General features: G+C 38.3%; 2 protein-coding genes across 2 annotated transcripts; one reads left to right on the top strand and one right to left on the bottom strand.

Annotated features, from left to right (window-relative positions):
* Nucleotides 1-488: 488 nt before the first annotated feature.
* Nucleotides 489-21,320, top strand: LOC145768580 (exocyst complex component 2-like). Its single transcript, XM_082580107.1, has 21 exons — nt 489-651; nt 1,012-1,185; nt 6,038-6,167; nt 9,266-9,398; nt 9,740-9,851; nt 10,051-10,131; nt 10,484-10,584; nt 11,234-11,360; nt 11,884-12,099; nt 12,695-12,759; nt 13,366-13,518; nt 14,606-14,781; nt 15,312-15,433; nt 15,918-15,979; nt 16,572-16,712; nt 17,645-17,728; nt 18,103-18,219; nt 18,799-18,996; nt 19,534-19,718; nt 20,326-20,385; nt 20,953-21,320. Exons 1-21 carry the CDS (start codon nt 546-548, stop codon nt 21,026-21,028), a joined length of 2,619 nt encoding a protein of 872 aa, XP_082436233.1. The 5' UTR covers nt 489-545; the 3' UTR covers nt 21,029-21,320.
* On the bottom strand, nt 13,934-14,572 carry LOC145768220 (uncharacterized). Its single transcript, XM_082579707.1, has 2 exons — nt 14,559-14,572; nt 13,934-14,507 (listed from the first exon to the last, which is right to left on the bottom strand). The coding sequence occupies exons 1-2, from the start codon at nt 14,570-14,572 to the stop codon at nt 13,934-13,936; spliced, it is 588 nt and encodes a 195-aa protein (XP_082435833.1).
* Nucleotides 21,321-22,738: the final 1,418 nt, after the last annotated feature.

Raw genomic sequence — 22,738 nt, 5'->3', positions numbered from 1 at the left:
AACGACGATTGCCCATTTTGTATAGCCTACCGTATAAGATGTAAACGTAAAACTTTTCAAGCGCATAAAGCAAGACATACTCTTTCCAGTTGCGTTATCTGCTTTATCACCTCCATTCCGCTGCTTATCACCTTTCTTTTTTTCCCTTTTTCATTAATAGTTGCGTCCGTTCGGTGACGTCATATTGACCAGGGACACAGATCAGAGAGGCGGATTCTACAGGAGGACCAAAAAGTACTGTAAATTGAAACCATGATATGTTTTGCATCGCAACTATATATATGTTTTTACAATTGTCTTTTAGTAAAACCATAAGTAATTCAGTCGAATGGGCTTGGTAGGAGGCATGAACAGACTCCCAATGTGCAGCAGCATCAACATTGATTGATTGGTTTATTTTGTTGTGCAATATCATAACAGCAAAATCATTAAACGATGCAGCACGCAACAGTCAATACTGTGTTATTTGTTTTTTAGATTGTATAAAAAAGTTTATGCTTTGAACTGTGCAGTGTTACTAAATTTGTCATTTGACTAGTTTTAAAATGGCACCTCCTGTTGTGACTGGCATTGCTCCCAGAGAAGGCACACCAGGTACTAGAGTTACTATTCGGGGAGAGAACTTGGGAAAAAACCAAAATGATGTGTTAGGTAAGTTGAAACAAGGTTTAGTTGAATTAAGTGTTGTTATTGTCTGAAATGTCCAGTTCTTATGGGAAACATAATGAGAAATAAAATAAGTACCGTACCAGTACGGTACCGTTTACTTGTTGAATGTGGTAACAGGTGCAGTGGTGCACTTTGTACCGTATATACTTTAAGTAGACTGCTCGCATGCTCAATAAGAGTGCTGTAGAGTGAAATATTTTATCTGAAATAACTGTATGTGCAGCACCGTAGAAATAGCCACTTCCTCATAGTATATAAAATAGTTCAGTTTAGTTTTTATATCTAACAAGGTCAATCGTAATAGTGCTTACTATACTACAATGTATGTATAAATTTTTATAGGTGTTGTAATTTGTGGCAAAAATTGCTCCATGACAGCAGAATGGGTTTCCTCTTCCAAGATAATTTGTCGAACGTCTATTGGGGTTGGAAAAGGAGCAATTGTAGTGCTCACTCGTTCTGGAGGAACAGGTTCTTCTACTGTATCGTTTACTGGTCTTCATCAAGAAAAAGTTGGTATGTGCTGGTTTGGGATAGTGATTTCAACATACCAGACTATTGTACAGTTGTATAAAACGGAACCCAAAAGTTCATCAAATATGAACTTGCATGATTATATGCCTTGAATACTATTGCATGAAAACGCAAGTGTCTAAAATTATGGTTATGCAAAAATGCCGAAATATGATATATATAATATATATATTTTTTTTGTGAACATACCAGTGTACCTACTGCACTGAGGAGGCCGAAAGGTCGAAACGGTGTGCACTGTCTGCAGTGGATGCAACCTAGTTTGTACCATGAACAGTTCGTACCGTCAGTTCGTACCTTGAAAAGATCGAGAGAAAAAATTAAAAAAAGCCGAAGTTGCTGATCGCAGTTTCCGCAATCATTTTAAAATTTTCCTCCTGAAAAGATCGAGAGAAAAAATAGCTCAAAACTGAAGTCCGCTGATCGCAGTTTCCGCAAACATTTTTCTGCAGTTTTTGCTAACCCTTACCCTAATTCTAACCATAGAGTAATCTATGCTCTAACCCTAACCATCGCTGATCGCAGTTTCCGCAAACATTTTTCCGCAGTTTCCGCTAACCTTTACCCTAACCATAGAGTAATCTATTGTTTGTTTGTTTTTCATATCTTTGGACTGCATTGCGGGAAAGCGGACTTGAGCGCTATGCATCGGTGTATGCCTTCCGACATACACCTGACCCACTCTGCATGCTCTAACCCTCGCTGATCGCAGTTTCTGCAAACATTTTTCCGCAGTTTCCGCTAACCACAGTTTCCGCTTACCCTAACTCTAACCATAGAGTAATCTATGCTCTAACCCTAACCAATAACCATGGATCACTATTCTGTGATCCATGCCCTAACCCTCGCTGATCGCAGTTTCCGCAAACATTTTTCCGCAGTTTCGCAGTTTCCGCTAACCGCAGTTTCCGCTAACCCTAACCCTCAAGTTTGTTTCAAATTGTTTGGGGAAACTCCGATCAGTGACTTCGGCTTTGTGCTGTTAAACTGCGATCAGCGACTTCGGCTTTTTTAAATTTTTTTCTCGATCTTTTCAGGGTATGAACTGACTGTACAAATGGTTCAAGGTACGAACTAGGTTGCACCCGTCTGCAGTTATATTTATGAGCAAGTGTTTTTATGCGCTACGTTTATTAAGACAGGTATTTAAGACAAAGCTACATACATTAAGTTTTGTAAAACTTGGTTTGCGGTGAAATGTTTTAGTAGCTTTTCTAAAGTGTATTGAATGGTATTGAATTGTAGTGTTTGTAAGTGTATTGAATTGTAGCGATCCATTATTTCATCATGTAAGTTTTCCTGCCTTTTACTATTGTGAACTAGTTTGACCTAACTTTATTTCCTAAACATTCTGTAATTTTCCATGTAAACTGCTCCCGAAGTAAATAGAAAAAAGGGAACAGAATATAAAATGGTTTGTTCGTCCTTTGACGAGAGCTCACATCAAACCAGTCCAGTTAGACCAGTTCAGCTCTCAGAAAAAATTAAATTTATTGTTTAGTTAAAAATGTAATAATTCGTAATAGCTTAATGATTCCCTGTTCTGCAATTTCACTATTCGGGTCTGCTACTATTCGGCGAGTCCGATTCGACTAGTCCGATTCGGCGAGTTCCCTATTCGGCGAGAGCCTTTTTCGGCGAGTGCCCTATTCGGCGAGTTTTTGAAATTTTTGAAAGGAAATTATCGGGTACCGTAGCCTAATTATAATTGCCGTTTTTACATCGTTTTAACGTCGCTAAACGTTGAAATCGTGCAGAAAGGAATAAAAAGAAAATGTTTGAACTATTAAATTAAAATCCGTCATGTCAGTTCAGTTGTTTTTATTTCTGACCATCATATGAAAAACAATACACGTCAACATAGCAAAGGTAGAAGCGACAAAACGCGAACGTTAAAACGTGCTTGAATTCGTCATGTCAGTTCAGTTGTTTTTCTTTCTGATCATGATATCAAAAACAATACACGTCAACATAGCAAAGGTGTAGAAAAAGGTAGAAGCGACAAAACGCGAACGTTAAAACGTGCTTGTGACCGAAGTAAGTTATTGAGTTGAAAGAAATTTGGCACGGTCGCAACTTTTCAAATATGAAGGGAAAATAAAACAAAGAAAATGTTACAAAAAAAAAAAATAGATCATGTTTATGTTTATAAGTTAGTACTTTTGAATAGTTAAAATGATTAGTTTGGACCAACAAATGTGTGGCCTACAGCTTGGATTGAAAGGAAATTATCGGGTACCGTAGCCTAGTTATCCCGACCAGCAAAAATTTGTTCCAAGAACACAGTTCATTTTTACATTGTAGTAACAGAATAAAAAGGCTAAACAAATGTGTGGCCTATCGTGTTAACGTCGCTAAACGTTGAAATCGTGTAGAAAAGGGAGCTTTTGCTGACTAGGATACTTTGAAACTGAGAAACATTCACAGAAGCCCTACGATTTGTTCCAAGAACCCATTTAGCATAACATTTCATTTGTACATTGATTCAACGTCTGAATACATTATCTTAAAAATGCAGCGTATCGTAGGGCTTCTGTGAATGTTTCTCAGTTTCAACGTATCCTAGTCAGCAAAAGCACCCTTTTCTACACGATTTCAACGTTTAGCGACGTTAAAACGATAGGCCACACACTTGGTTAGCCTTTTCGTTCTGTTACTACAATGTAAAAATGAACTGTTAGGCTAACTGGGTTCTTGGAACAAATTTTTGCTGGTCGGGATAACTAGGCTACGGTAGCCTACCCGATAATTTCCTTTCAATCTAAGCTGTAGGAGTGTAGGTCACACATTTGTTGATCCAAACTAATCATTTTAACCATAGGCGCCTAAGCCGTGGGGACCAGGCCCCCACGCATATTTCCGCGTGGGAGCAACTTTTTATGCGGCATTGATACATAAAACAATAGATGAACTAGCGATCGGCAGCAGGAAAACATTTTTAAATGCAAACCGCAACAGCTTCGCAGTAAATAATCAGTAGAACGAGTAGCGATGCTACAATCCCACCCCAGACAAAAAAATCTGTCATTTTTACGTTGATTTAACGTCTGCAGACGTTGAATCAATGTAAAAATGACTGATTTTGCTGCCTGTGACATAGCAAAAATCTACCATTTTGCGTCGATTCAATGTCATCAGATGTTGAATGCACCCAAAAACAACATAATTTGCTACGTTGACGCAGCGTGCGTTTAACTTAATGCGCTTGCAAACAGCCTCGCTGTCACTTTCGAAAGTCGAAACCTCTGCAGAGAATTGTCGCGGCAGTGAATGATCAAGTTAGTATTTTCATTCCATTTACAGTATACCTTTTCGTCTCTTGTTTCATGCTAATAAATCTAGTTCGTTGCTAAACTTTATGTTGTGCTTAGCTTAAAGAGTCGTAGTCCATCAACCGCTAGCCAACGCAGACGCATAGCATGTGTTTTGGTCGAGTTTTGTTTATAATAATTAACAGTAGGTCGAACGTAGCGATAACTCCGAGTGTGGCAATAAAAGCAATCCTAGTGTGACGACATAATTACGTCATCCATCTGCGTGACATTTCGCTGAATTTACGTTGCTGCTGATGAAACACGCTTTCGCCCCCACGGCCAAAAAAATAGTTAGGCGCCTATGATTTTAACTATTCAAAAGTACTAACTTATAGACATAAACATTATTTTTTTTGTAACATTTTCTTTGTTTTATTTTTCCTTCATATCTTAAATTTTTCTGAAGGTGATGCAACCTTGCCAAATTTCTTTCAACTCAATAACTTACTTCGGTCACAAGCACGTTTTAACGTTCGCGTTTTGTCGCTTCTACCTTTTTCTACACCTTTGCTATGTTGACGTGAATTGTTTTTGATATCATGATCAGAAATAAAAACAACTGAACTGACATGATCAGAAATAAAAACAACTGAACTGACATGACGAATTCAAGCACGTTTTAACGTTCGCGTTTTGTCGCTTCTACCTCTGATATGTTGTTTTTGATTTTGTTTTTGTGTATTGTATTGTTTTTGGTATTGTTTTTGATATGATGGTCAAAAATAAAAATAACTGAACTGACATGACGAATTCAAGCACGTTTTAACGTTCGCGTTTTGTCGCTTCTACCTTTGCTATGTTGACGTGTATTGTTTTTGATATGATGGTCAAAAATAAAAACAACTGAACTGACATGACGAATTTTAATTTAATAGTTCAAACATTTTCTTTTTATTCCTTTCTGCACGATTTCAACGTTTAGCGACGTTAAAACGATGTAAAAACGGCAATTGTAATTAGGCTACGGTACCCGATAATTTCCTTTTAAAATTTCAAAAACTCGCCGAATAGGGCACTCGCCGAAAAAGGCTCTCGCCGAATAGGGAACTCGCCGAATCGGACTAGTCGAATCGGACTCGCTGAATCGGACTCGCCGAAACGGGCCATTCCGTCACTATTCTGTAATGTTTAAATTCAATTTGTGTCATAGACCTACAATATTATACGAACAGTCGAACACCTTCTGATAACTTAAAATTATAATTCGAATAACAATAATTGTGTGGAAATTATTTCATGGAGCCAGATAGCCAAATTAGATAGATAGAAATTTTATCAAGCAGTTAGATAGCCATCATCTTAATTCAACTTATAAACAAACCATTCTCATATTTAAATATAAACTATCCTTATACGTTGAATATAACCTAAATAAATATTACCACATTACTAAACAATTCAATACTACAATTCAATATACTTTACTAGCGTTTGTTTGCAGTGTGTGTTTCGAATATATTTTATGTACGGTAGTTTTTTTTTTTTTTTGAAACTAAAATTGCATGAAACCAATCTTTTAGGTCCTCTTGAAAAATCAGCAGTGTGGGTTGATGAAAATGAATATGTAGACCAACGATTAGATCGAAGTCAAAAAGCTTCCATATTATCATTAAGAACAGACCCTCTTGGACTTAATTCTGATGATTTAAGGTGAATTCACTATTATTCTATCTACTGTATTAGCATATTAGCAGTTGACTCTACAGTGAACAGTTAAATATTACTGGTTTAGCATCCTTATATTAACCATGTTTTAGTTTGCTGTCGTATTTGATGCAAATTATCTCCTCTATTGATGACAAGGATGTGCAACATTGATAACAAGGAAATAAGGAATGCACAATTGTACATAATGCACATCGCACTGAAAAATATTCGCTATGCAGACGACAGCTCATAGTGACAGCTCCGGATAGACTACAAATACTATTCAGCAAAACTTCAAACATCAGAGCAAACTATGCAGGCCTCGAAATTCACGGCGGACATGTCTGCCGTCACAGCATGCGATGTCCGTGGGAAGTACCATCTAGATCGGTCATATTTGTCCGCCGAGAAGTAACATAGGAACTAGCGATACAAATCGTCATTGCATAGGACGAACATTTGTTGCGAGAATATAATTTCCTGCGCGTCTAGAAAATGTAATTACTGTATCCCTTATCTTCCATTCAAGCAAAAAAAACTTTCGATTTTTACGTTGCTTCAACGACTGATGACATTAAATCAGCGTAACAAAGGTAAATTCTTTGCTAAGAATCGATGGGAGTACCGGTACTTCTACACTAATCACGCACAACTTAGTTCAAGTTTTACGTCACAATGTCTGGCTTTGATCTCCGAGTAATATTGATAAGGCAAGGTTGGTTACAAAATTAGATTATGCGAGTAGGCTATTACTGCAAGATGCAGAAAAACTTGTTAAGTTTTGGTACTACAGTACAGTAGGAAAGAAAAGTCCCTAGAAAAATTCACTTTCGCTCACATGATACGCAAAAATACACCTAAAGAAAAAGGCCTAGTGAAACTTTGCACAGCAGAAAATACTGAAGCAGCATTTGTGTAGAAGTTTTCCGACCCGTGACCAGAGCATTGTGACGCAAGAAGCCACACGACCGCGTAGGTGGAAGTTCATCAGTTATGCGGCGTATTAAGCAGACCAGGGAGCTTTGACTCTTCAGGCGCACGTGGTTGGTATGGTGAAAGCCTTTCATGGTGACTTCGCTGAAATTTCAAAAGTCATCTAAACCGTAGCTATAGTTCTCAAATGGCGAAGAATTATCAAGATAAAGCGATTATGCATGACGATCGACGCTAAAACTGATGTGTCCGCCGTGAGACTTAATTTGTCCGCCGAGATAACTGCTCAGACCGGACACGTTTGTCCGCCGTCAACAAAAACGAATTTCGAGGCCTGCTATGGAATACATAATAAGGGGACACAGGAAAACTTTTTTGTTTTCAATCATTCTGCAAACTTGGAAACTTTGATGGACGCCCTGAAAACGCTTCGGGGACCATCGGTTGAGAACCGCTGCACCAGAACATGACCATAGGAATTGACAAGGAAGAAATTTTATTTCCCGTTTTCAAAACCCATAGGCTAGCGTATATACTTTTTTCTTACAGCTCATGCTTCTAGATTCCTTGTTAATTGTATAGCTAGGCTAATGGTTTATGTTTTTAAAACCCAAACTTATTTGCCTTATATAACTCATAATAATAATATATATTTGATGTTGTAAGCAATGAGGTGCTTTTTCATCATTCTGATACAGTTATGCATTTGCTGTTACCGTAATTAGGTTAACAGCTAGGTGCATAACTAATAACTCTAACCATCAATAACATCTGATAACATAGATAAACCTTTAGAAGAGATATTAGTGGGAGCAGAAAATATGGTCATATATACATGAAAAACAGTAACACATACACAATAGTACTGTCACTTAATACATTATACATCATAAGATGATTCCAAGGTAAATTTCAATGGATTACTGCTCCAGTGCTTGTCAAGCCCGGCCTTGAATGCATTCAAGCTCCTGATGGAAAGAAATTTTTTATCAATTTTTTTATATTTAAAAAGCAGTTAAATTTCATCAGAATTCTGAATATGGTAAAATTTTGACTCTATTCAATGCCTTAAGGGGATGCTCAATCGGATGCTCAATCTAAGAAAGACATACAAAAAAGCATAGGCTTAGATGAAGACGTTTTTCATAGACTATGACCTATTCTATTAGATCACAAGCTTTCGATTTCTCTGAAGGTGCGACTTCTTATAATGTTAGTGTGGTCCATTCTCTGGTATGGTTGTGAGATATGGACCTTCACAGCAGAAACTAGACGTGACATTGAAGTAGCTGAAGTGTGGCTTTGTAGAAGAATGCTCCAGATTTCATATACTGATCACATCACAAATGCAGAAATTTTAAACCAGGTACATCAAGATAAGGAACTATAGGACAACATAACCAAAAACAATTCAAATTTTTCGGTCACGTCATCAGAAAAGAAGAGTTTGAAGATCTCTGTCTAAGGCTAAGCGGTCGCCTTCTCCGGAGACGTGCTTGTGGCAAACAACGACATTTTTATCTAATTTTTAACAAAATAAATCAATCAGCCAACCAAAAACACTTTAGGATACTGCACGACATAGGGATTAGGGAATGCTGGAAAAAAATACAAACTGAGTGTCTAGTTCATCAAACGCTGCATCTGCTATGATACTGTAGTAGTACTAGTAGTTTCCTCTGTTGAGAGACGTCGGTTAACTGCTGTGGACAAGGCAAACTAAGTGTACTTTGTTATATTCTTCCTAGTTGTTAACTCAAGACCGAGTGCCCACAGCCCCACAACATGAATGAATATTGCATGTTGCTTACTACAAGACAAAAGCTTTGACACCAATCATAAAGACTGCACCACAATAATGCAAGTTGCAGTTGCTTGTGGAAACAAATAAAGTAGCAAACAGTGTTGTAAATTTCATATCTGAAATTGTGAGCTCAGAGGCTGATTCAATATTCTCTTTTATTCTCTACCATCTTTTAACTATGGTAAGAATTCAGTTGACTGGCAAAAGCAGCGGTTGAGAACTATGTGGCAAGAACTAGTGGTGCGGTACTGACGAGCCCAGCCTCATTGACGAAACACGTGTCTATCGCTGAGTTCTTGCTACACTCGACTGCCGAGAAACATTAGTTTTTACCGTTAAAGAAACTGGTATTCTCTCGTTGCAGCCAAAAGACCCAGGCCCGTATGCAGCTTGCAGAACTGTTTGTAAAGGGAAGTCCAGATCCAACTGATGAAAATTTTATTCCTTCTTGGTTCCTTGTGGAACGACATGGTCATACTTCATTTGCCAAACTAAAGGTTCGCTTTTCGCATATTCTTAATTTCTTACCCATTTTTAATGGCGAAAATAGTATGTAATTGTCAAAATGACAACCCTTGTCTTTTATTCTTTTATAAGATTAATCCATCATAATATAGTAGTCGGCTTTGTGCAATAATGACCGTATTAGTTTTATCATGATTGCATCAGCAAAAGTCAGCCTAGGTTTTGGTATTTATTACAATTTTTTTATTGATGTGTTTTCCCGTACTTTTGGATACTCAAATGCTCTGTGGTAGGCTATCATTACTTTTTTTCATACTTTGTGCACTGTACTTCGGAAAATCTCATCTAGCTGACATCTTCTGTTGCTTCGCAGGAAGGTCATGCATACATGAAACGTCGGGCAAACCGGAACACCAACAATGCTCCTTTGAATCACGTTAAAGATAGTCTACCTGTGTTCTTTGAAGTGCATGAGACGCTGTCAGGTATTTACACTTAATTAATATTTTTGGGGAAATTAATCTCAACTGAACTCTTTTCGAGATCTTGAGAGAATTGAAATCTTTAGTTTTTCTCAACCTGTTGCGCTTATTTCCATGCTGCTGTCACTAAAGGTACTTTTGACAAAAGGGAGTCTGCTACTATATAAGGAAGTGTTTTCAAGCTTTCATTGTTTTTTTTTAGGTATTTACCAGAAAATGCAGAAAAACGAACTTGGAGCCGGCACTGCGAATATCACTGATAAGCTGGAAGCTATACTGAACGGTATGTAACAAAACCGACAACTGTATTTTGCTTTAGATACCATACAGTACTGTATATACATTTTACGTTTAAACGTATCATTTCGATTTCTTGGAGAAGAAAAGAGATCAAAGCAAAGATGGACAGACTGCTAAGAAAGGACTTGGTCGATGAACCTGAAAGGAAATAAAGTCTTAGTTTTACTCCAAAGGAGTAAAAAAACACTATCAGCATCAGCCCTTCCGCCCATTTCATTGGATGAGTGAAATCAGAAGATTTTGCTGCATGTGCCTCCTGATCACAGATGGATTGGGTTTCGGTAAATGGTTTGCTCTTTCATTGATGTCGATTTTTTTTCTTTTACTTTTTGCAGAGGCCAGCGAGAATGCAAATACGTTGTTTAAGACTGTTCTGAGCTGCAAGGACAGAGCTGATTCAATTCGGAACACACTAAATGTTCTGCAACGTTTTAAGGTGAAGAGGCCTTGTATGGATTGTCCTCATATTATTTGTGTTGTCTCTTAACACTTTTTGATATTGTAACATTTATGACGCTTTACTGTGGCGAACTATTCTGTATTCCAAATAGCAGAGTAAAGCCACACGTGTAGAAGTTGTTACGATTTAGAAAACAAGACACGGTTTCACAGATTATCTTCAGAGCTAAAATGCAATGGCATTGAAAAAAATTAAGTTAAACACATTATTACTTACCCTTATAAAAAAAATTTGAGAATCACTGCAATACATAAAGTATAAACAATTTTTAGATGTCGTAATTTATCAATCATGCTGCAAATTTGGAAACTTTTACTGACCCCTGAAAACGTTTCTTGGATTCCCAAAGTGTTCGTGGACCCCCTGTTGAGAACCACACCTTGATGACTGATCTCGATACTAGTAAACTCATGTTCAGCAAACGTTTCCAAAACCAAACTGTTTTCATCTTCTGGGCTATGAATGTATGTCTTCGATGTAGCACTTATCTTCTGTCCATTTGTAGCACTGAAGATGAAGACAGTTTGGTTTTCGAAATGATTGCTGATTGCTGAACATGAGTTTATTATCTACATTTTGGGCTCTTTGTTTTTTGATTAGTTTAATTGTCACTCTTACGTTTCAGTTCTTGTTCAACTTGCCCTTAAGCATTGAAAGAAATATTCAGAAGAAGGATTATGGGATTGTGATCAATGACTACGAGAAGGCAAAGTCGCTCTTTTCAAACACTGATATAAAAGTTTTCAAGAAAGGTGGTTGCTATTTTCAGTTTTTCTTGTATGAGTTATGATTAATTACTTTTCAATGTGATCTGTTTTTAGCTTTCTCGATTACTCAATGGTCTACGCCACATGTCCAGAGTTAAACTATCGTCGCTTGGGTCTTATTTCTTTGTTTACAAAACTTGGGTTTGATTAGTTGCATTGTCAGGGTGAAGTCAACTGTAGGCCACAAAGTTTTCATTAACATTTTACCGCCATCGGCATCAAGGGAACTAAAATTGTTCTCGAACTGTCTCTATTGGTTGTCGTATCTCGGCTTACGCCCTGTGGTTGAAATTTTAATTAGGTGGTCGGGAAGGCAAGGAAGTAAATCTCCGTGTTCTTCTGGCATATCTTTAAGTGTCGTGCCAAAGACACTGCGGTATGCTCTTGAGCGGTGTCGAACCAACGTCTTCCCGAGTGCCGTACCAGGGCTTTCACCACTCGGCGATGCAGCCGACTTTCTGTCCGTTTGCGGTTATGACACATTGATTTTGTAATGTTTGTTTTTCAGTGTACAGTGAAGTTGAGAATCGAATCGTTGACTTCCGTGCTCGCCTGAAAAAGGAAGTGGAAGAACTTCCTTTGCCTTTAACGCGTCAAAAGAAGCTGATCCGTTATCTTCTTGGACTCGGTGATGCAGGAGATCCCGCATGGGAATGCCTTCAACATCAGCACACCTGGATTCAAGATTCCATGAAGGACTGCAAGAACAAGCATTTGGATAAAGGTGTTTGGAAGATTCTAGAAAAACCCTGCCAGCAAAATTGGTTATTTTTACTTTGAGTTAACGTCTGCAGACGTTGAATTAATGTAAAAAGAGCAAGTTTTGCTGGCTGGGAAGTGGTTTTGGAAAAGTGCTATAGCCTACTGTGTTTCCAGCAAATAAAAAGCAGTTCTTTTTCAATTGATTTAACGTTTGTAGACGTTGAATCATCGCAAAAAACATGTACCACCAGTTTACTGGTATAGTTATTCTAGTTAATCCAGTATATGGTTTCTCAAACTGTATTGTCCAACTTCAAAAAATCTTGGTAAACAATAAAAATGATGTGCTGCAAGTTGATTAGCTTCTTTGAAAATAGGACAACATCTCAATTTTACTTCCAGCTTTCTAACCTTGCGTCCAGCCTAGGCACTCTAAAACCCCAAGGTATGCATGTATAACTGTATATATTTGCGTGACTTAGCATACCCGTTCACTTGTCCAAACGTAAAACTAACAAACATCTGTTGTTTTATCGCGTTTAGTTTTTGGGTATTTGTCTAATTTCCTTGCAATTTTTGTTTTTTAGTTGTTTATAACTATATTTCATGCTGTTTAGCTGTCACATTCGCTGGAAACTCTGATGAGCAGGGCAGTGTGACGGTTACCAAGGATTACCTTGAGGTGAGCTTGTGAATTGTAGTCTAATTTTTGTTTCGATTCAATTGTGCTGACGAGTTCTAATGAACGAAAACCGGTTCCACCACATAAATTAAATTTTATTGAAATTCTATTGTGAGTGTTAGCCTGGTCAAATGTTTTAAGGTTCAGACTTTAAAAGGCTATTGATTTGTTTTCTTGTGAATTGTATTATGTTTTGTGATAGAAATATAAAATGTATTTATTGATTGCAAACTAAAGCGAGTTAAAGTTTGGTGTCTATGGTGAAGTAAAGCAATTTGTGACACCACGAATCTCTGTACCTTGGACAAGTAATCACAATAAACATGCTTTCTTTGCTAAAAATGTGGCGATTGTATTATTGTTGCTCTGTAAGTCAATTGTAAAGTGTAAACGTTATCCAGACATGTCCAAAATTTGCTTCTAATCACCCGACTTGTCTTTACTGCTTTAGGCAAGAAAAGAGTTTTATATGTTTTAACATCGTTGAAAAAACTCTACCGGGAATCAAACGCGGACCTTTTAGGATCCGAGGCTACAGCCGTAACTACTGTACAGTACCAAGCCACTGCGCTGGTTTAATTCCTTACTTACGCATGGTTCTTGCAGGAGCTCACTCGGATTGCTCTCAGTCAAATACCAGAGCATTGGAACCTGTGGCAACATTACGCGAGCGGTGTCATTCTCAGCGAGACTGGCGAAAAAACTTCTGATGTCGAAAATTTGAAGGCGATGGCCTCCAAACACACCAAGGAAATGAAGGTATATTCAAAATTGGCAAGCCGCTTTTAATCCGAAGCTCACTTACTATAGAACAAAATACATAGCACATACCGTACTGATAAATAAAAGATCATCCACAATGTCATCATAATTATTCATCATCATCATCCATTTTGCTTCAAAGAAGCCTGGTCTTTATCCCGAAACATCAGGGTCGAGCAGTTGTCTGCAGCGAGTCCTCCATCTCTCTCTATTGTTGACATCTTCAATTTTCAGTTTTCTTTTGTTCATGTCATCTTTCACGGTGTCATCTCACGTTTTCTTTGACCTTCCTTTTCTCATTTTTCCTGTCGCTACTTTATTCCAGACTCGGTTTGTCAAATTGTTCTCATTCATTCGTCCAAGTTGTCCAACCTATCCTAGATGATGACCACGCAAGTACTCTTCAGTCGATTCAGTCAACATCAGTCCACTCTCTCAAGACATCGTTTCTAATTTTGTCGAGAAGTGTCTTGCCACACATGATATGAACCATTTTCATTTCTGTCGTTTGCATTCTCCCAATGTCTGCCCTCTTCATCGCCCAGCATTCACTTCCATAACACATCACGCTTATTACACACGCTTTGTACAATCTTCCTTTCGATCTGCGGGAAAGCATTCTGCTGCAAAGTTTGCCTGACAACTCTTTAAACTTTTTCCAACCCCCACGTGTCCTTGTAGTCACTGCTCTGCTGGTGTAATTATCTATTTTTAACATATCTCCAAGATAGCCAAGCTCCACAACAACTTCTATCTCATCGCATCCCAATGTCACATGCTTCTCGTACGTTTCATCAGCTACAATACCCTCACATCTTCTACACTCAAAACGCATCCCACTCAACTTTCCATGAATGCCTGAACATCTCTTGTGCACCCAATACTTGCATTTAATACACTGAATAGAATTGCTTATTACTCTCTTGCCACATATTGCGCATGGATCCATAACATTGACTGCCAATACTTTATTTGTACATTTTATTCTTGTTTTGTTAATTAATTAAAAAACAACAATTATGTGTTGAATTGTCCACAATTTAGTAAGCATTCAAATAATGGTATCAGCTGATTAATTATTTAGAACTTGATGAAAGACACAATCATGCTGTTTGTGAATCTCATACGTGCTGCGTTCCTCCCCACCACTTTGTACGTGGAAGATGAGAGAGACATGAAGGAGAGGGAAGAGTACGGTCTCTGGCCTGCCAACATCCCCATACCAGCAACTGTTCTCTCAGAATGTGTCCGGTCTACCAGGTAGGAGCATTTCTAGACAGCAAATCACATTCTTTTTACATTGATTCAACGTCTGCAGATGAATGTAAAAAACATTGATTTGCTGGCTGGATTGGTGCTCTGGCAAGGTTGCTGGTTTTTTAGAAAATGCAAGCTTTTTGGGTTTTATAACCATGCCACGACTGAAAAGTCCTTGTGCATTGACCCTTATGTTTGGATCCGGCAATTGGACTTGAAGAAGAAGAGTCGTGTCAACTACAGACACTTATCTGACTGTCTGAAACAACTTGCCGCACACTTTTCGATAAAGTTAATCTCTTACACAGCTTTGAGTTGCATTGGTAAGCCTGTTAATAACTTGCATTTATTTCATTGATTAATAATCTGGTCGTAAGTCGCCAAGGTTCTTGACACTGCTCAACAAATGGCCAAATATCATATCTCATCTGCATTGCATTTAGCTGCTTTAGTGTTTCAATAATTGTGGGGTATTTTTGTTAAATCATGGACAGATAATATTCAAAACATTTCCCCGACCTTTGAACTTTCAGAGAAGCACTGAGCGAACTTTCCCAGCTTAACCTGCCACAAGGCACGCTACAGCCTCTGAAGGACGTCATCCATGACTTCAGGGTGTTCTGCATGAGCCGTTTCCTTACTGAAGCCACCGAAGGTATCGGAAGCGAAATGAAGTTAATTTTTCTTTTGATTTCTTATGACTTATGCAATGCCAGTATTCATACCAAACCACTGGAAAACTACCAATGCTCTGCTTCTTCAAGAAAGCAAAATGTGTTGCTTGAAGTCATACAATGTTAACTTCTGAAAGTATAAAGTTGTTAAAACAAGTCTTCACTGTTTCAACATATATTTTTCGTTATAATTTTGGCATAAGCAAGCAAGCCAAAAATTTTGTTAATACTGTAGAAGCTCTTTTCAAACCTTATTTGAAACTATTCGGATTTTGTGGAAAAATAGAAGAACGTGTTTTAGATACACTTGGACTGTTTTGCTAAAGATATATTAAATTTAACCGCTAAGACCATTTTTAAGATATTCACATGAATGAAACTAAATCTGCCTGGTGGTGAAGTCTGGAGCATGTGCAGTGCCTGAAGGTTTTCAAATTATGTTAGAACATGTTGTGTGCATTACAGATGTGAAAGCTTTGAAACTAAAGGAAACATGGGAAGTGAATAACAAAGGAGTTACCGCACTGGTGAGTATGTTCATCTCTTGTCACTACGGATTGTCACCACGTGCTGAGGTGTACCGAGCGAATAACTATGATGCTAATTTTTTTGTTGAATTATGTTTCAGTTTTGAATCAGTAATTTTGCAAAGGTTAAAAATAATGTAAATTCTGTCGTTTTAATCATGTTTCAAGATACATTGGTTTATTTTAGTTTTGTTACTGAGGTTGATTGCGTTTGAAGTGTTTCAATGTTCCCACTACAAATCCCACTAAAATGAATGCCTTTGTACCACGAAGCTAGTTAAGAGTGCCAAATTTGGGGGAATGTTTATCATTATAAAGTACAAGTAGTCAAGTTTTTGTGAGGCAATGTTTGTATCAGCTAAATTCATTTTTTACAGAATTTTAAAGCAGTGAATTTTTTTAGCATCAGTTCCCCCCCCCCTTTTTTTATCTTTGAGCGAAAATACCTCAAAATTTAATGTCAATCTAGTCTAGGGATATAGAGGCAAGTTTGGAAAACCTCTGTCTACAGTATTGCGGTGCTGGAACACAACTCGGCCTGTTTGTAGATTCCCTCCTATATGTCTGATATCGGAATAAACTTTGTTTCCAGCCCTCCCAGATGAACATCTTGCTGGTCGAGCTGCTTGCAATCGTGAAAGAAGTTCTTCATTCCCTGTCTGGAGAGGAGCCTGTATTTGCCAGGGTTGCCGTTCAAGGCAAAATCAATCAGCTGTTGACTGCTTTGTTTATGGTGAGTGATCAGTGACAATGCCATTTGGTAATACTTTTACTTTCAACCAAATTTGAAGTGGTTCCAAAACCCAAAATAATTTGTCTAATAGCCCTCCGGCAGGGTCTGCTACTATTCGGTGAGTCCGATTCGGTGAGTCCGATTCGGTGAGTCTGATTCGGTGAGTTCCTAACCTCTAACCCCTAACCCTAACTCCTAACCCCTAATCCTAAAACGGCAATGATGATTAGGCCACGGTACCCGATAATTAAAAAAAAAATTGAAAAAATCCCCGTTAAGGGATCGGACTCACCGAATCGGACTCACCGAATCGGGCCATTCCGCCTCCGGCATATATCATGTTCTCGCTATTGCACTAAATGCGAACAAAATGTTGTATTTTGGGCCCTGACTTCAAACATTGTATGACTACTTTTTACATTGTGCCCGATTCTTATGTCACATAACCTTAGCAAAACGTAGCATTGTTAGTAAGGAAGTTTCGTTGTTGTAACATAAAAGGCTGCAACTAATAACCTTAAAAGATTTGTTTTTTTTTATATACAAACTGTCGATGGTGCGAAAAGCATCAACCAAAAGTTTTAAGTCAATGCTCAAACATAAAATGATGCAATCCCAAACACACAAACAAGAAGTGGTACCAAGATCAATTTCAACAATTCTTTGATTTAATGCTAACGATTTAGTTATTATTACATTTGTTTGTTTCTGAAAATAAAGGTTATATTTCGCTCGTAGATTTAGGGTATGGTCACAGCACACGATTTCTTGGTTAAATATTGTGTGTTTGAGCTGCTGCTGTCTACCCAGCTACCAAAAGCTGTCTGTGCAATGTGCATTGATTCAACCTCGGTCTGACCAAAAACGACCAGTTTTGCTTACTGAGTACTCTAGATAAGGTTTTTGAATCACATGACGTAATTTTTTTTCAGAATTGTATTTCGTGTTTTGAACGAACTGCTTTCCTTGAAGACACTGAAGCCGAAGCAGTATCGCCAACGGGAATTCCCCCACTTGTAAGTAAACAACCAGTTTTTGGTGATTTTCTTGTTAAATTTTATGCGGGTGCTGAGTCCTTGCCACAGGCAACCAACAACTTTTAACATGGTACAACTTCAAAATGTTGTTGGATTATGTTTGCCAGATAATTTTGAATAAAATGTACACACTAGTGACTAAATTGGCCATTGTTTAATTATAAACGAAGTGGTATACTTCTTTACTTCTATTTTTTAGTGTATATGTCCAACTTAGGCTAACTGCATTTCATTTTCGAGCTCAATGACCTGTATTCATATTGATCAAAATTTTGACCTATTGTGCTTCTAACTTTTGTTATGGGTCTATTATTTTTTGCCATACTAAGTGGTTGCATCCGATTGCTTTGTAGGAACGAAGGCTGGTTGTAGGAATTAGCAACCTGGCTTTCATGACGAAGAACTATCTGTATGTTGCATTGGAACAGTTCAAACAGCTTGGATTCCCTAATGTAGTACTCACCACACAGGTATTCGGTCAACGATTATTCGTTAACATTATACGACATACAACACATATGTCCACCACACTGTACGGCAACCTTGCCCCTCCTGCAGTTAGAATGATGATTATAACGAAGTTCTGCTACCAACTAATGCTATTGTATTTCCCAGAGCGTGTAGTAAAGATATAGCACTTTACTGGAGGCACCTTGCTGTGCATTGCGCAAAGCTCACTGCTTGCAGTTTGATCACTTTGGCAAGGTTGGCAGTAGTACCATTTTTGGAGCTTTGGTTTCACAAATAATAGGAAAATATCACATGGAGGGATATATCTCTATGGCCATACCCAGTGTACCTACTGTACTGAGGAGGCCGGAAAGCCGAAACGGTGTGCTCTGTCTGCAGTTAGGGATTGGCATATGTTTTCTAGAAAAAACATTACTTTTTTGACATATGTTTTCTCACATTGTACAATGGTGGCTTGAACTTGCATGTTAATGTATTGTTTTACAAATAACTTGGAACAAAAAGCATTGAAGAATTTTAATAATTGAGTGTAGCTCTGAACAGGCTGACATACTTGAATTCCATACACTTTTTTTTAGGCTTGCGAACAAGCAGTTGCAAATCTGGACAAGAAATTATTCGAAGCTTATCTCGAGCACCGAGTCGAACCGCTAACGGGCGCCCTGGAGCCTGGCATGTATGCGGGGAGCTTCGACTGGGACGAGTGCCTCAAACCAACTGGCGTCCGACCTTACATCAAACTCGCGCTAATGAGTGTCGTTGGAATCCATGCAGAAGTGAGTTTGCAAACGGATGTTGAATAACGTCTATTTTTTGTGTTTTGTTTGGGTCGTACCCAAGCTAATGTCAGGCGGTTGAAGATTTGAAGCGGATGGGAAGGTAAGGAAATCAATCTTCTTGTTCACCTTCAGGCATGTCATGAAGTGTCTTACCAAAAACATAGTCGCGTACTCTGCATAGTTGCAGAACCCATGCCCTTTCGAACATCGTACAAGGACTCTCATCTCTTGAAGTTACCGACGTGCTGCGCAGCTAACAATCTTAATTTCAAAATGTTAAAAATTGTTCTTTTTTGGTTTAATGACAAACTCTGGCAAATAAACTTAATGACAAACTCTAAGGTGACCTCTACTAGGAAGACCAGGATTCCTGACCCGGGTCTCCAAACACGGCAACTGTCCTTCAAATTTGCTACAACGGAAAGATGGAAGAGTTGCTGCAGACAACTAGTCGACCTTTATTTTTCGGAACGAAGACCAGACTTGTTTGAAGCAAAATTGATAGAGTGTAAGTAACGTTTCTTTTCTTTGCAGGTCTATACCATCTGCCCCGATCTAGTGTCACGTGTTCTTTCGGAAGTTGTACGCGCACTGGCGGAAGAACTGCTTCGACTTGTCCAGTGCATTACACGTATCGGTGTGAATGGGTCTTTGCAAGCTCGCTTGGACTTGGAATCCCTCCAGCAGTCGACATTAGCATTTTGTACACCGGAGTCAGAGTAAGTCGTTTTCGGTGATGCAACTGATGAGTTCAATTTTCTAGTTCCTTTATTTTCTAGAGATTCCAATAAACAGAAAACGAAGTAGTGTTGGCCAGTATCAGCAAAGTCTCACTATTAGAATCCAACTGGTGAAAATAAATTTTCGTGTACATTTACAAGCGTATCATTATGAGCTAAACCAAGGCGCAGACGCTATTACCGCACACGCACCAACGCCAGCTTCACTTGACGCAATGTTCTGATGAAATTATGTGTCGCTGCGTTTTAGAACTTTTTGACATCAAGGTATGACATGGCCCTGTCACGATAGTACGCCATTAGAGTAGTTTGACAAGAGCGTTCGGTTTGTACAATTTGTAGCAGTTGCTTCTCAGCCTAGCTCTTGATGTTATCTTCGAGTTGTTGGCTTGTAGTAGGCTATCGGTTGGTTTGATATTTTAATGTGTATCCTCGGACTGAGAAAGCGTCAAAGGTTATTCTTGCCAGTTTTGTTTACTTGTAGACTAGAGATTTTGAACCACTGACGCAGGCCTGGTTAGCGAGTTTGGCAGAATGAAATTTCTGATTTCTGAGTGTTATAAACGCAAGCATATTTTTGTTCCAGGAAAGCTTTTCGTGATGCCCTTTCCACCATTTCTCCGGTCTCCCACAATTGTGCTAGAAGGTGAGTTATGTGCTTTTGAAAATCATTTCATGCATTATCCTAAACTTGAGTGTCCACCAATAATTCCTGCTTTTTTTAAGAGGCTGCAGAAAACGTTGAACCGGTGGGGTATTTTGTTGGCCAATCACAGCTGCATGGTGCATAATGGCGATTTATCTGCAACGTTTAAAAAATGTTAAAAGTTAAAACAATAATTAGCTTTTCAACTGCAAGAAGGTTTTATTTGTTTTTGGAAATCAAAGCACCTCCATTTTTTAAAGTTATTTCATAAAATTTCCTAGCATCTTTTATAATCCTCTTCTCTGCACTGGAGAGTATTGAGCTTTTTAAATCGTAAACAATGTTTTCAATCGCAGTAGACTTCCTTTGTTCATAATTTTTTTTCTTGAAAACTTGAATATATATATTACATGAATGGCATATCGTTCCCGCTTAGAGGATACGCTTTCACACGCTTTTCACACCTAGACTTCGCAAACAAGCTTAGAACTTTTCGTATGTCTTAGCAATAAAGAAAGTAAATTTGAAGCGTTTTCTCTTCGACAACGTTTGTTTCATCTTTTGCAGCAACCTTGATGACCTCATCAACCGCTTCAAAAGCAACATGATTTTTCAACTCCGCTGCTTTGAAGCGTCATCCTGACGTCACTACAACGTCATGTTCAACAAGGTCGTTTTCATCAATGGGCGACCTGGGATCATTTCTTCTCCATTCTGCGATTGACTTTCAAGTTTAAAATTCCATCTTTTAACTGAGCTCTTCAGTGCATCCTGCTGTTGTGTAGAGTTATATTTTGTTGTGCAATAGCTTTATCTGAACATAATTTTAATCATTTCAGTAAAAATTCTAATGAAGGTAAACAAGTAAAAGTGTGTTTCAGTAAAAGCTTATCTCTCTCTCTTACTTTACTCACCATTTACGATTATTGCGTTAAACTAATATAATCTATATCGTGAAAAGGTATTGTTTCATGTCTGCTATTGCTAAGTCATAGGCATGACACAGTAGGCTATCGTGGCAGCCATTCACTGCAACCGCGACATAAAAAGGGTTTTTAGAAGGCTGGGTGTGGTTTGTGGTTATTTCCTAAGTTAGATTGTCTGACGGCCTGGCGCTAATTCGTTGTGTAGATGGACACACAAAGACCTAACTGATAGAATGATCATTGTTGAAACAAGACCACAGTAATCATTTTTTTACATCTTCAAATATAGAATAAATATTACATAGCCCACTGGTATACGCAATCAAAAATATAAAAACACGAGACGCAAATGGACTGGAAAAGAAAAAATCAAAATGGTCCTTATAATGCTTTCCAGCGGAATGGTTCAGGAATCAGGATCCTCATGGAAAGGATGACTAGAAATCTGTTTTTGTTAGTTCAAAACCCCTACAAAGCGTTTTTTTTTTAAACTTTAAAAGTAAGTTAGCAATAGGAGAGTTATTACAGAGCATCGAACTAGCATTCCTCGTTTTCTGAGAGCTGCTTGATCCACTCAACTAAGTGAAAACCTGGACGTGCAACTTTCATCATTCAATTGAATTTTTTCTAATCAATTTGGCTGATTCTTTTCTGTTGTCCGTTCTTTTGACTTGCGTAATCTACCTGTACTCTCAATTTTAAGCCAATATTGTCAAACGGCACCATGAGGCTGACACGGGGGCCGGGGATGTGTGGTGAGTATTCCCATACAGTTTTAGCAAGATTGTTATAACTTGTTCACCAGCTAGTTTTCCTTATCACTAAACATAAATATTGGGCGTATAAAATTTTGTTTCGAATTCTCGACAGATTACCTCCACTTCCAGCAGCTCATTCACGTAAAGTGTGGGATTTTTTCTATTTTATTGATTAGGCCTAATATTTAGAGCGTTTTCTCCAATACCAAAATCATTTTGCTGTTGCATCATTCCTAGTTTAGATGAAAAGTCGTTCTCCGACCTAGCCTAGGCTATATTTTCTACTATCGCAATAATGGTAAAACTAATAACAGGAAAGGCGAGTAGGCTGCTGATGCATCGGGACACAAATAGCCTATATTTTGTAAAAAGCAATATATTATAGACCCAGAGGTGGGCACCCGCTACTTTTAAAGTAGTGCGCTACCCGTTACCGCTACTTGGGCCAAAATAGCGCGCGCTGCCGCTACCAATTTACAAAAGTAGCGCGCTACTCGGACCAAAGTAGCGCGCGCTACCGCTACTTCTTCCGCTACTTTTGTCTAAAATGACACTAGGAAACACTCAAGTCCCTAGTGACGTAAAAATGACGTTGAAAACGAATGTTGGCATTCGTTTAAAGACTTTAAACTGTCATTTTAACGTCGTTAGGTTATCGAAAACACATTC

Source organism: Aplidium turbinatum, chromosome 4 (assembly GCF_918807975.1).
Source record: "Aplidium turbinatum chromosome 4, kaAplTurb1.1, whole genome shotgun sequence".
Taxonomy (NCBI): Eukaryota; Metazoa; Chordata; class Ascidiacea; order Aplousobranchia; family Polyclinidae; genus Aplidium; species Aplidium turbinatum.
Note: the sequence above shows the minus strand (reverse complement) of the source record. Positions and strands in the feature narration are given on the sequence as shown.